At 43.1% G+C, this 14,182-nt stretch overlaps 1 protein-coding gene across 1 annotated transcript in view; it reads left to right on the top strand.

Annotated features, from left to right (window-relative positions):
* Positions 1-14,182, top strand: part of slc4a8 (solute carrier family 4 member 8) — a 51,648-nt gene that overhangs the window by 25,654 nt on the left and 11,812 nt on the right. The window contains exons 4-15 of the mRNA XM_014167035.2: positions 1,384-1,519; positions 1,612-1,772; positions 2,699-2,896; positions 3,580-3,668; positions 4,392-4,549; positions 5,044-5,131; positions 5,340-5,486; positions 5,745-5,845; positions 6,141-6,315; positions 12,073-12,206; positions 12,305-12,550; positions 12,747-12,852. Of these exons, the coding sequence (XP_014022510.1) occupies positions 1,384-1,519; positions 1,612-1,772; positions 2,699-2,896; positions 3,580-3,668; positions 4,392-4,549; positions 5,044-5,131; positions 5,340-5,486; positions 5,745-5,845; positions 6,141-6,315; positions 12,073-12,206; positions 12,305-12,550; positions 12,747-12,852 (1,739 nt within the window). The remainder of the gene's footprint in view (positions 1-1,383; positions 1,520-1,611; positions 1,773-2,698; positions 2,897-3,579; positions 3,669-4,391; positions 4,550-5,043; positions 5,132-5,339; positions 5,487-5,744; positions 5,846-6,140; positions 6,316-12,072; positions 12,207-12,304; positions 12,551-12,746; positions 12,853-14,182) is intronic.

The raw sequence follows: 14,182 nt of genomic DNA, 5'->3' as shown, positions 1-14,182 counted from the left end.
AACATTTGTTCTCATGGGGACGTGGAAAATGTCCCCACGAGGGAGAATTTTCCTTTTTTTATTATCCTTGAGGAGACTTTGGGGGATTTTAGGTCCCCACAAGGATAGAAGAACAAGACCACACACGCAATGTACACTTGTAATAAAGTCTGTGTGTAGCTGGTGTGGAGGAGTCAGGCGCAGGACAGCAGATATGAGTAAAAAATGTATTTGCTCAAAATACAAACAAATACAACGCAATAATGCGAGCCCACAATAACGGGCCGTATTACATACAATTACTCACAACCAAACATGGGGGAACAGAGGGTTAAATAATGAACAGGTAATTGGGGAATTGAAACCAGGTGTGTAAGACAAAGACAAAACAAATGGAAAATGAAAAGTGGATTGGCGATGGCTAGAAGGCCGGTGACGTCGACCGCCGAACGCCGCCCGAACAAGGAGAGGGACCGACTTCGGCAGAAGTCGTGACAACACTGTACATGTGCAGCAATTTGACTATGTTCAATCCAAACAGCGTCATGTGGAATTTCAATGAAATCCTATATAAATGTTTCTGTGTCCATGAATGAACATGGACACTAACTGTACATCATGTCCAAGGTTGCTGGCTGCTGGTCCATATGGGGGAGATTTCTCTGCAGTTCTATCCCTGAGGTTGTTTTATTGGAAGCCATTGACATGTGTAGGCTAACCTACGTGTCTATATTTCCTCTCTGTTAGAGAGAGGATGGTAAACAAATCAAGTCAATACTGCAGCACAGGCCAGGCCAGGCAGCTAGGCCAGTGGTGTTAATCCATGTCACCTTCACAGGGCTGTGGACACACTGCTAATGCAACCTGCCTCAGCACCCCAGGCTAATATTGATAAGCATGCTGATTAGGCAGCCCAGAGCAGGAACTGGCATACATAAAACACACAAACACACACACACACTATTGTGTCAGTGTGTGTGTGTGGGGGGGGGTCCATCTGCAATATGGTCTGAAATACTGTAATATCTTTGAGGTCAACAAGATTTCAGTCAATAATCCCTCCATCAACACAGGCAGGAAACAATTGTAAATATCTAAACAGTCCATCTCCTATCATTATTTACTCTGCTTCTCTTCTCTTCCCAACCCACACATCCTATCCTACTACCTCTGCTCCCTCCATTATTTCCTCTCTCTCTATCCTTCCATCATTCTCCCTTTTCCATCTCTCTTCTACCCAAATCTCTGTCCTTCCTTTTCTCTCCTCTTCATCGCTCCTCTGTTCATCTCTCTTCACCTTCCCTGCCCTGTATCCCTCTCATGTCCCTCTTAATATCTCTCCCCTCATCATCTCTCTCTATCCATCCTTCTCTCTCTCCTCTTCATCTCTCTCACTCCATGTAGACACTCCGTCCCAGCGTGTCCAGTTCATTCTGGGGACAGAGGAGGATTCTGAACATGTGGCCCACGAGCTCTTCACTGAGCTGGACGAGATCTGTGTCAAAGAGGGCAAGGACGCAGAGTGGAAAGAAACTGCCAGGTCAGGGAGGGACATAGGAGTGTGTGAATGAGTGAGGCTTGTGAGAATCCCTACATTGCTTTAACGGCTAAACATCTCTCTCATCCCTGTAGGTGGTTGAAGTTTGAGGAGGACGTGGAGGATGGAGGAGAGAGGTGGAGTAAGCCCTATGTGGCTACGCTGTCCCTCCACAGCCTGTTTGAGCTGCGTAGCTGCCTCATCAACGGCAGTGTGCTGCTGGACATGCAGGCCAACACCATCGAGGAGATCGCAGGTTAGTCAGACCAACACACAGACAGGGAAGAGCCTGTGGTCCAGTGGTAATGCTCCTGGCTCCAGACACATGTATGACTCCCCACCAGAGACGGGTTCAATCCCCATATCTACAAATATCTTCAATCAATCAATATTTTGAACAGGAATCAAAAGTCCAGTTCAAGAATAGGTAATTTCACATTCCTGCAGTTTCACACACAAAACACCACCTCAACAGCTGCTACTAACAGACCAATTACAAATTCCCCAAAGAAAATATGACATATGTACAGTATTAGCTTCACATTGACAAGGCAATTGTCACCATATTGCTAGACTAGTGCCCCCCCCCTTAAATATATAAAGACATTACAGTCAAATGAGAGATGATGATGAGAACTTGCATGCACTGTGATGCTAGAGCAGTGAACTGTGTCTATCTCACACTGGCCTGACATTTCACCAGGGTGACAGGTACACAGACAGGCTGAACAGGTGGCTCCCTCGCTCTTCTCCATGTGACACCTGTCAGCTGCACCTGTCACCTGTCTGTCTAGATGATGTAAGAGCATTGTGTCTAACAGCATACAGAGACTGTCCTCTAGTCTGATCATGCATGACATTACAGAGTGTGCTGAGAGAGAGGTGGGGTCCTAGTCTAGACATAACAATGAATATGCAGCCATATTGGTGTGCTCAGAAAGAGAGAGACAGACTATATGGGGGACTGCTGATATTCTCTGCAATAACACCAGTCAGTACATAAGCACACGATTAGTGCTTTTTGAGGTCGGTTCAGTTTCGGTTCGATTATGACAAAATAATCACGGTTTTCAGTTTCATTTTCCTGCTCATTAAAAAAAGTCCTCCCTCATCTTAAATGGCACCGACCACCACTGGTAGTTACAGAATCTAGGATTGTTTTTGTGGTGTGTCCTGGTGCAGATATGGTGTTGGACCAGCAAGAGGCGTCCCATGAGCTGGACGACAGTGTGAGGCTGAAGGTAAGGGAGGCCCTGCTGAAGAGACACCACCACCAGAACGAGAAGAAGAGGTCAGGCCATCACCAGCTCATCCCTGACATGGTGCGCTCATTTGCCGATGCCGGACGCAAGCACTCTGAACCCCACATGGACAAGAGCGGTGGGTACCAGGAGAGAAGGGTGTGTGGAAGGACAGAGAGAAGTGTGGGAGGAAGGGCAGAGAGAAGGGAAGGGGAGGATAGAAAGCAGGTTGACATTTATTGTCATGAATCTTGCCCTGGGGGCAGAGCTGATTTCCGTTAAATGGGCCAGCTGCTAAGTCAAAATTGGCTATATGGTAAAAATTCATGAAAATACAAATGTGCTTTTTTGTCCTAATTTAAGGTTAGGGTTAGACATTAGGGCTAGCAGTGTGGTTACGGTTAGGGTCATGTAAAACATCTGATTGTATTAATTGTCTGTGCCAGTCAGTGACCACTCTGCAGAGCTACTTCCATTACATGAGTCATTCCAATAAATGCCAACCTGCTGATGGAAAGGGGGGGAAGGAGGGAAAACGTGAGGGGGAGGGAAAAGTGAGAGAGGAAGTGAGGGAGGGAGTCAACAGGTGGGTGACAGATAGAAAGAGAGTGGGGAGAGAAAGAGAGTGGGATGTAGTAACTAATCAGACAGCCTTCCGTTAGTCGTCTGCCAGGAATCAATCAAATTGTTCCCAAAGAGAAAATGTCTGATATATTAGCTGAACAACGATTAGTTTCACTCTCTTGGCAGTTGACCAGAAGTACAGAGGAAAATGTACCAACAGCACCTCACACACTCCTCCACACCCCTCTGATCCCTCAGGTCCAACTGTCTCCCCCCAGCCTCTCCCCACCAACATAGAGGTAAAAAATGGAGCCAACCACGACAACAGCCAAGTGGACCTTAGCAAGGTACGTGTGTGTTTGGTACCGCGGTGAAGTGTCTCATTGCTGTCTGGATCAGAGAGCTGTGAAGATCATACCAGACACAGAGAGAGAGAGAGAGAGAGAGATAATCAATGTACAGTATTACACAGACCTCAGCACACAGACATCCCCTGACTTGCTGACTGGGTGATAGATACTGTGTGGCTGCTATGCACCATCTTGCTGGAATCAGTCACTGGTGTCAGTCAGGGGATATCTGGGCCACACAGCGCCCTCCAGGGAGGAGCAGGGGTACTACACATTGTCTTACTATTTCTGAGCCACATCCTGTCCCAGGCAGCCTTTATCATATATAACATTATTCAGATTTAAGGATGCATCTCAATACTCTATAGTGGTTTAATCTCCTTGTCTCCTTTCCTTCACCTGCTCTGATACGCAACATCAGACTGGTGAAAGCATATTCCTCATTCTGTATCCACTATGTGTTCTCAGATCAGTACAGATGAAGACGAGGAGAAGAAGTCACTTTAGACTAAGGACTAGAAACCCAAGAAACCCAAGGCCTGAACTCATATAGTAATACTGTAAATAGAAACACAAGCATAGTATAGATAAATAGACAAGTTTGATACTGCAGCAATGTAGCCTACTGTGGCAGTACTTATTACTATATTAATGTTTTTTTGTCTATAGGTCAGGGATTTAGTTGAAGCATTCAAAAACCTCCTTCCTCTCCTCTCCCAGGTGGACATGCACTTCATGAAGAAGATTCCTACAGGAGCCGAGGCCTCTAACGTCCTGGTGGGAGAGCTGGACTTCCTGGAGAGACCTGTGGTGGCCTTCGTACGCCTCTCCCCTGCCGTACTGCTCACTGGCCTCACTGAGGTCCCCATACCCACCAGTGTGTGTGTGTGTGTCTGTCTGTCCTGCTCACTGGCCTCACTGAGGTCCCCATACCCACCAGGTGTGTGTGTGTGTGTGTGTGTGTGTGTGTGTGTGTGTGTGGTGTCCTGCTCACTGGCCTCACTGAGGTCCCCATACCCACCAGGTGTGTGTGTGTGTGTGTGTGTGTGTGTGTGTGTGTGTGTGTGTGTGTCCTGCTCACTGGCCTCACTGAGGTCCCCATACCCACCAGGTAGTGTTGGTCCTATTCTATGATTCTAATGCATTCATATGATAATGTTAGTAAGAGGGGACACACCCCAGAATGATGATTGGCTAAAAGCAGTTGGTGACTGAGGTGTGTAGAATCTTCAGTAAATGAACAGAAAATGACAGATGATATTCTGGTCAGATAGGACAGCCACCCGATGCTTTCATAGCATAGTAGCGTTGCGTATGATAGCATAGCAGTATCCAGTGGTATCCAGTATTGTTAACCCAGTCACTGTTGCAGGTTCATGTTCATCCTCCTGGGCCCAGACGGAAAGGCTCAGCAGTACCACGAGATTGGCCGCTCCATGGCAACCATCATGACTGACGAGGTAAAGTTCAACAAAAGTCTACATTCTTCCTCTTTAACACTAAACATTCAGGGGGTAAATGGCAACTCTTGGCAACCCTAGATAGAGTTACAGAATGTGCCAGTTTGTGTGCCAGATCTTTGTCCTTGTTCTGTGTCAGATCTCAGTTGGCACAGACAATTCATTACCTCCTATCTTTATCAGATCTCTATCTCTCTCTCTCTGTCAGATTTTCCATGATGTGGCATACAAAGCTAAGGACCGCAGTGACCTGCTGGCTGGTATAGATGAGTTCCTGGATCAGGTAACCGTTCTGCCCCCCGGGGAGTGGGACCCTTCCATCCGCATCGAGCCCCCCAAGAGTGTCCCCTCTCAGGTAATGTGACTATGGTAATGTGACTGTGGTAATGTGACTGTGGTAATGTGGCTGTGGTAATGTGACTGTCCCTTTGGCTATATCTTACTGTATGGTTTAAGTGATCCATTAAACAATGTGGAGCAGACATGAGCACCAGTATGCTTCATTTGTAATGGTTTGTGGCAAGGCTTTTTGTGATTGGGGTTCAAATTGTGCTGTTTTTTCTGATTGGCTGCTGTTGCTCATTGGGAGTTGTTTGATTGGTTGTGTGTGCAGGAGAAGCGGAAAATTCCGGGGATGCCCAACGGTACGACCTGCCCTGTGGAAGAGGAGTTTCACGCAGAACATCATGGTCCTGAGCTCCAGAGAACAGGAAGGTATGTTACTCTGAACAACAAAAGGGTTAGGAGTTAGGCTTAGGTTTCTGCTGCTGGGGAGCTCAATCAATGCATAAGAACAAGGATCTTGCCCACAGTATTGCTATTTCTAAATAAAAGTGAATTTATTGTCTAAATGGAGACAAACAAGCAATATTTGTGTTCTTGTGACTTTGACTGAGTTACTTTTGTATTTAACTTTTTATTTTGCCTAATTGAGCTTTGAACTCCATAAGGTGATGTATTGATATTGGTACTGCTCTCCTCCCACTCCTCCTCCCCCTCTCCTGTGTAGATTGTTTGGGGGTCTGATCCTGGACATTAAGCGGAAGGCTCCGTTCTATCTGAGTGACTACAAAGATGGGTTGAGTCTTCAGTGTGTTGCCTCCTTCCTCTTCCTCTATTGCGCCTGTATGTCCCCAGTCATCACCTTCGGAGGCCTGCTGGGGGAGGCTACGGAAGGACGCATTGTAAGAACACACACATACAAATGTGACCGACCACCTCGATTTGGTCTTGTGTTGCAAAATTTGAAATTGTGTTTTTTACATTGGATAAAAGTAGAGACTCTCAGCTACAAAATGGTATATCATACACTGCAGTTGAGGAACAATGGGAAAGTAATTCTGCCTTGAAAATTGATAAACTTGTAACCCCACTTTTGAGAAAATGGCCCTTGAATGTTTTGGTAAACCTACTGTAGAGCTCTTCTTTATCTACACATATTCAGCATCGTCCACACCCTCGTAAGCCTTAGCCCCACCCATCTCTTTAAGGATTCACATGTGAGGCCATGTGCTAAACAGAGTGAGTAAGGTAATGTAGTAAACAAACAGAGATTTCAAGACCAAAAAATTTGAAAATAGTAGCCTACAATAAGGAAAAACGCCAGGTAGAAATATACTTTATCTAGTCCTTGGCCTATATCCTAATCTGACTTTGGTGCAGGTCATGTTGTTTTTCACATTACCGTCTCTGGTAAACACACACTATAAATCTAAGGTTATTTGTCACATGCACAGGACACAGAAAGTGTAAACGGTACAGTGAAATGGTTACTTGCATATTTGCATAGTAGCAATATCAAAAATAGAAAGTGTCTAGATAAAAATATTTTATAATTATTATATGATGCTTACCCCGACACACTTGTCTAAAATGATGGCTCATGTGAAAGAAATGTAATCCGTAACCACCCCCAGGCACACCTGGCTAACATGATGGGTCATGTAATCATCTGGCCAAGTGGAGTCTTTTGTTTAGACATGTAGCTAGCTAGCTAAACAATGAACCATAATCCCAACCAACACAGTACAAATGGTTTGTCATAGCTAGCCACCATGCATGAAATTCTGTAGTATGAATCTGCAGGTAGCTAAAGCTAACCAACTAGGTTCAATGTTATAACTAGGCCATAGGCTCTAACTAGCAATGCAAAAGGCTTTCTGAGATACAAATAATATTACTACACAGATCATACATGTAACCAGCAAGCTAAAGGTAGCTAGCTAACAGGATGTTTTAACTTGCAATAAAAAAGTGACTTTCTGACAAAATTAGAAACGTATAATATCTGAAAATGTAGCTAGACTCAAACCCGTATACATGGAGGAACTGTTTACGACAGACTGGAACCACTTTAACTAGGTAAGTTGTCCTCCTGTGTCATTTCAGTTTTGTTTGTGGCTACAGCTTGTTTGGCCCATTGTGTCAAGTCACTCCGTTTCATACTGACCATTTGCAAAAAGTAGTTCATCACAACTTTTTCCCACTGATCTTTGTCGGTAACGCCTGCTATATTTAGGGCAGCAATGTTATTGAGAGCAGTAGCAACACTTTTGCAGTTATCCATGGCTAACGTTATATCTTTAAAAAAGAGCTGTGGTAGCAAGGATTATATACACATACTGAGGAGCTCATGTTATAGACAGAAGCATGCTACATGACCAATCCAAACTCATCTCTCGGCATGTCCAGCCCATCCATTATCTCAGCCAATCATGGCTAGCAGGAAGGGTCCTGTCTTTTTCCGTGGTTAAACCAACTAGGCTCGTAATTTAACAATTGTATTCGTATTTACAGATGGTATACAAATTTGTTACAAAAAAGTGATGTTCAAATGCCTATCCTGTGAAGTAGTGACATGCTACATACGCCTAGCTTCCTGAAGCGGGTCACAAATATGTTCACACACACTCACAGACTCCTGCACTAGTGGTGCACGGGTCAGCTGTTTGTTCGCCCGCACCTGCCCACAATTGCTAATAACCCATCCGCAAATGTGCAACTATATGTGATAAAGTGAAAATCTGAGGCTCACACCCGCTAATATAGAAAATGTACTGTAGGCTACAGTCAGAATTGGAGGGACGTTTGTTGTTGTTATTATTTAGATACAGTCGTTTTTCTTTTTTTTTTTTACATTACAGCCTTATTCTAAAATATTTCTTTCCCTCATCAATCTACACACAATATCCCATAATGACAAAGCAAAAACAGGTTTTTAGAAATGTTTGCAAATTTATTAAAGTAAATACACTGAAATATAACATTTACATAAGTATTCAGACCCTTTTAGTCAGTACTTTGTTGAAGCACCTTTGGCAGCGATTAATGCCTCGTCTTCTTGGGTATGACGCTACAAGCTTGGCACACCTGTATTTGAGAGTTTCTCCCATTCTTCTCTGCAGATCCTCTCAAGCTCTGTCAGGTTGGATGGGAGCTGCACAGCTATTTTCAGGTCTCTCCAGAGATGTTCGATCGAGTTCAAGTTCGGTCTCTGGCTGGGCCACTCAAGGACATTCAGAGACTTGTCCCGAAGCCACTCCTGCGTTGTCTTGGTTGTGTATTTAGGGTCGTTGTCTTCACCCCAGTCTGAGGTCCTGGGTGCTCTGGAGCAGGTTTTCATCAAGGATCTCTCTGTCCTTTGCTCCATTCATCTTTCCCTCAATGCTTACTAGTCTCCCAGTCCCTGCCGCTGAAAAACATCCCCATAGCACGATGCTGCCACCACCATGCTTCCTTGTAGGGATGGTGCCATGTTTCCTCCAGACGTGATGCTTGGCATTCAGACTAAAGAGTTCAATCTCAATTTTATCAGATCAGAGAATCTTGTTTCTCATGGTCTGAGAGTCCTTTAGGTGCCGTTTGCCAAACTCGAAGCGGGCTGTCATGTGCCTTTTACTGAGGAGTGGCTTCCGTCTGGCCACTCTACACCAAAGGCCTGATTGGTGGAGTGTTGCAGAGATGGTTATCCTTCTGGAAGGTTCTCCCATCTCCACAGAGGAACTCTGGAGCTCTGTCAGAGTGACCATCGGATTCTTGGTCACCTCCCTCACCAAGGCCCTTCTCCACCACAGGTAGACTCCAATCAAGTTGTAGAAATATCTCAAGGATGATCAATGGAAACAGGATTCACCTGCGCTCAATTTCAAGTCTCATAGCAAAGGGTCTAAATACTTATTTAAATAAGGTATTTTGGTTTTTTATTTGTAATCATTTATAAAATTCTAAAATCCTGTTTTCACTTTGTCATTATGAGGTATTGTGTGTAGATTGATGAGGAAAAATAATAATTTTATCCATTTTAGAATAAGGATGTAACGTAACAAAATGTGGATAAAGTCAAGGGGTTTGAATACATTCTGAATGCACTGTAAGTTGCATGGACTTACTCTTTGTGCAATAATAGTGTTTTCCGTGATTTTGTTATGACTATAATCTCTGTACCACACACGTATAAATATCTGTAAGGTCCCTAAGTCGAGCAGTGAATTTCAAACACAGATTCAACCACAAAGCCCAGGGAGTTTTTCCAATTCCTCGCAAAGAAGGGAACCTATTGGTAGATATTTACAAATGAAAAAGCAGACGTTGAATATCCCTTTGAGCACGGTGAAGTTATTAATTACACTTTGGATGGTGTATCAATACACCAGTCAATACAAAGATACAGATGTCCTTCCTAACTCACTTGCCAGAGAGGAAGGAAACCGCTCAGGGATTTCACCATGAGGCCAATGGTGATTTTAAAACAGTTACAGAGTTAAATGGCTGTGATTGGAGAAAAATGAGAATGGATCAACAACAAGTAGTTACTCCTCAATACTAACCTAAATTACAGAATGAAAAGTGTGAAGTCTGTATAGAATGCAAATATTCCAAAACATGCATCCTGTTTGCAACAAGGCACTAAAGTAAAACTGCAAAAAATGTATCAAAGAAATTAACTTTATGTCCTGAATACAAAGTGTTATGTTTTGTGCAAATCCAACACAACACATCACTGAGTACCACTGTTCATATTTTCAATCATGGTGGTGGCTGCATCATGTTATGGGAATGCTTGTCACTTAGAGAGTAGAGAGACTAGAGAGTTTTATTTTGGATAAAAAGAAACGGAATAGAGCTAAGCACAGGCAAAATCATAGAGGAAAACCTGGTTCTGTCTGCTTTCCAACAGACACTGGGAGACAAATACACCTTTCCACAGGACAATAACCTAAAACATAAGGCCAAATATACATTATACTGTAGTTGCTTACCAAGACGCCATTGAATATTCCTGAGTGGCCTAGTTACAGTTTTGACTAAAATTGCCTTGAAAATCTATGGCAAGACTTGAAAGTGGCTGTCTAGCAATGATCAACAGCCAACTAGACAGAGGTTGACAGAGGTTGAGTTTTAAAAATAATTATTTGCGAATATTGTACAATCCAGGTGTGCAAAGCTCTTAGAGACTTACCCAGAAAGACTCACAGCTGTAATTGTTATCAATGGTGATTCTATTGACTCAGGGATGTGAATACTTATGTAAATTAGATATTTCATTTTCAATAAACTTGCAAACATTTCCATTAAAAAAATGTACTTGGTCATTATGGGGTGTTGTGTGTAGATTTGTGAAGAACAAAAAGAGAAAAAAAATATTACAGTTTAATTTCAGACATTTTGGTAGGCTATTTGTTAGTCAACTTGTCTATAATTAAATATATGCAGCTTCTCTTCTGTCATTAGATGTTTCCCTCGAAGACTAAATAAACCCTTGCTCACCAGAATAATGTCATAAATTGAAAGAATGAAAGTTTTCTCTGTCATCTCTGTTTCTTTCGCAGAGCAAAGATGTTCAGGGACCAGGGAGAAAATACAATAACTTAACAAACAAAAAAACGGGAAAGATTTTCTGTGCAAAATTTCAAAATGACAGTTTGACTGGTTGCAAGGAAATTGAAAGCTGTGAAAACGACCCAACATGTTTCTTCTGATGAGATTTCAGTTGGGCTTGGATGAATATTTGATGTGGTTGAAGTACTATCAGCTTTTATGATGCTGATAAAGATAGATGCCTCTGCAGATGGCTGCTAACTGAGCATTCATATTCTCTCAAGATGCTGAAAGAAATAAATCATATTTCTCCACTCCTGTTCCCAGATTAAAAATGTAGCCTACATTTGTTGTATAATTTCACAGCAAGAAATGCTTAATTCTACAGGAGTTATTATTAAGGCAATGTGAGAGGTTATAGACCTACAGTCAGTGTCCAGATTTCAGTTTCTATTTAACCCATCTAAACAGTAGGCTACAGTTCCCTTGACGTGTCATAGGCCTATTTGAAGTCCCCGTCATGTGACTGTCAAATTTGTATAGCGCCTCACAATCATCAAACAAAACATAGCCAGCGCTGCTATCATCCTCTTTTACCACTTCACTAAATCTTTCCCAAACATTTATTTTATGGCACTCCCTTCTCTTTATTTTCAACTCTCTATTTCGCAGCTTTTCTCTTATTGAATTAAAGTCTGATATTGTCCTTTTTGCCTCTGTGGATTGACATTCACTTTTTCTACCTGTTACCAAAAGCATTTGGCGATTGGCATGTAGCTATTTGACTATCGTACAGTTAGGCCCGAAATGCACTAATACCAGATAGCCTAAAATAATGAAAGAAAAGCCTCAATGTTTCCTATATAAATTGTACAAGAAGATATATATTCACTCAGCTGCCCTTCAAACACACAATATTGAATGACTCTAAACCCATGCATCACTATCACACACACTCATGTATAGTCAGATCAAATCAAAATCAAATACATATGCATGCATGCACGCACACACATACACACACCAACACTCTCACCCTTTTGTCTTGCTTACGTGTGTGTGTGTGTGTGTGTGTGTGTGTGTGTGTGTGTGTGTGTGTGTGTTTATGTGTGTGTGTATCTCAGAGTGCCATTGAGTCTCTGCTGGGAGCATCCATGACAGGAGTGGCCTACTCTCTGTTTGCTGGTCAGCCTCTCACCATCCTGGGTAGCACAGGCCCTGTCCTCGTCTTTGAGAAGATCCTCTTCAAGTTCTGCAAGTCAGTACATTCTCTTCATTATATTAATGTATTATTATGTACTATAATTAGGGCCTGACTGTTAATATTTCCTCTGACTGTCTCCCTCCCTCTCTCAGGGACTATGACCTGTCCTACCTGTCTCTGAGGACCTGTATCGGCCTGTGGACGGCCTTCCTGTGTCTCGTCCTGGTGGCCACAGATGCCAGCTCCCTGGTCTGCTACATCACCCGCTTCACAGAAGAAGCCTTTGCTTCCCTTATCTGCATCATCTTCATTTACGAGGCTCTGGAGAAGCTCATCCACCTGGGGGAACACTACCCCATCAACACCCACAGCGACCTGGACAAGCTCACACTGGCATAGTGAGGACAATACACCTTCCTGTTTCTACCTTTTTCTGTTTCTGTCTTTATTTATCTGTTTCTTACTTTATTTCCATTTTCTCATTTTGTGTCATTTAGTCCCTTTGAATTATTTCTACTATGTGTGTGAGAGTATGCTTAAGAGTATGTTTTCCGTGGCTTAAGTTAATTCAATTGAGTATATCTCTCTCTGTAGCTGTCGGTGTGCAGAGCCTGATAACCCCAGTAATACAACCCTGGAGCTATGGAGTCAGAAAAACATCACTGCTTCTGCTGTGCCTTGGGCCAACCTTACTGTCAAGGTAACTCAGCCGACACACTCCCACACAAACACACACAATCACAGGGACGGATTAATGCAGGGGCTTACCAGGGCTGAAGCCCCTGGGCCCAGGCCCATGGGGGGCCCAAAAGGCAGCAAAAAATTAAAAATAAAAGTATGATTAAAATAATTAAGGAAATATATAATGTATATATTATATATGTAGTATATATTTTATAATTTTACACTGCAACCACAGGAAGACTCAATGACTGTAATCAGCCAGCTGCTGCCTCTCTGCTAATCATCAGATGGGGGGAGGAGAGGAGGTAGGGGGCCCACGTGGGTAACTGGGGGTTGATTGGGTAACTGATTAATAAAAACAATTAAAATGAACTACATAATAAATAAATGTGACTGGTAAACTGTAAGATTCAGGGGCTGGGACCAAGCCTGTAGGGGGCACTACAGGCAAAACAAAATGTATATATAAAAAAGGTATATTCTTATCATTTTTATCCAACCACAGGAGCCCGTGCTCAATGTTCAAAATAGACCAGACAGCATAATTTAGCCACAAAGGATCAACAGTTAATAAAAAATAACTGTGGATTAAGTTTTATCACATAAATACAGGTCTCTGCAAAAATGAAGGAAACCCCAACATAAAGGTCTTCAAAGGGTGTTGGGCACCATGATCTGCCAGAACAGCTACAATGCTCCTTGGCATAGATTCTACAAGTGGACCTAAACCATGCCAGGAAAATGCACTGCACACCGTAACATATACTTTGTATCTTTTGTTTACTCAAGTGTTTCCTTTATTTTGTCAGTTACCGGTGTGCCTACAGTCAGAAACGCTGCAGTTTGGGCAGCATGCCTGACAAATATAGGCAACAGCTTGTTGCGTTGAGGCCATAGAATGATTTTGTAACCTCTTACCCTGGCAATTTGACTGTTAAACTCATGGGTATTCTAGCAATGGATAAATGGGAACTGCCATCTATGGATCCAATTTCTATGGTTGGTTGCAGCTGTCAGTTTGCCTTTTGCAGATTTCAAAATACAATCACGGGAGAAACACACAGTTTGGAAGCAAATGCCTACAAAGCCCCAGGGCTAATGATTTGTTCATCTGGCCCTACACACACACACCCCCAATTTTGTGATATCCAATTGGTAGTTACAGTAATGTCCCATCGCTGCAACTCCCGTACAGACTCGGGAGAGGCGAAGGTCAAGAGCCACGTGTCCTCCGAAACACGACCCTGCCAAGCCGCACTGCTCTCTTAACCTGGAAGCCAGCTGCACCAATGTGTCAGAGGAACACCGTACAGCTGGCAATTGTGCGCCGCCTCATGGGTCTCCCG

This window comes from Salmo salar, chromosome ssa22, assembly GCF_905237065.1.
Source record: "Salmo salar chromosome ssa22, Ssal_v3.1, whole genome shotgun sequence".
Lineage (NCBI taxonomy): Eukaryota > Metazoa > Chordata > Actinopteri > Salmoniformes > Salmonidae > Salmo > Salmo salar.
This window is presented reverse-complemented; position numbering and strand designations above follow the sequence as displayed.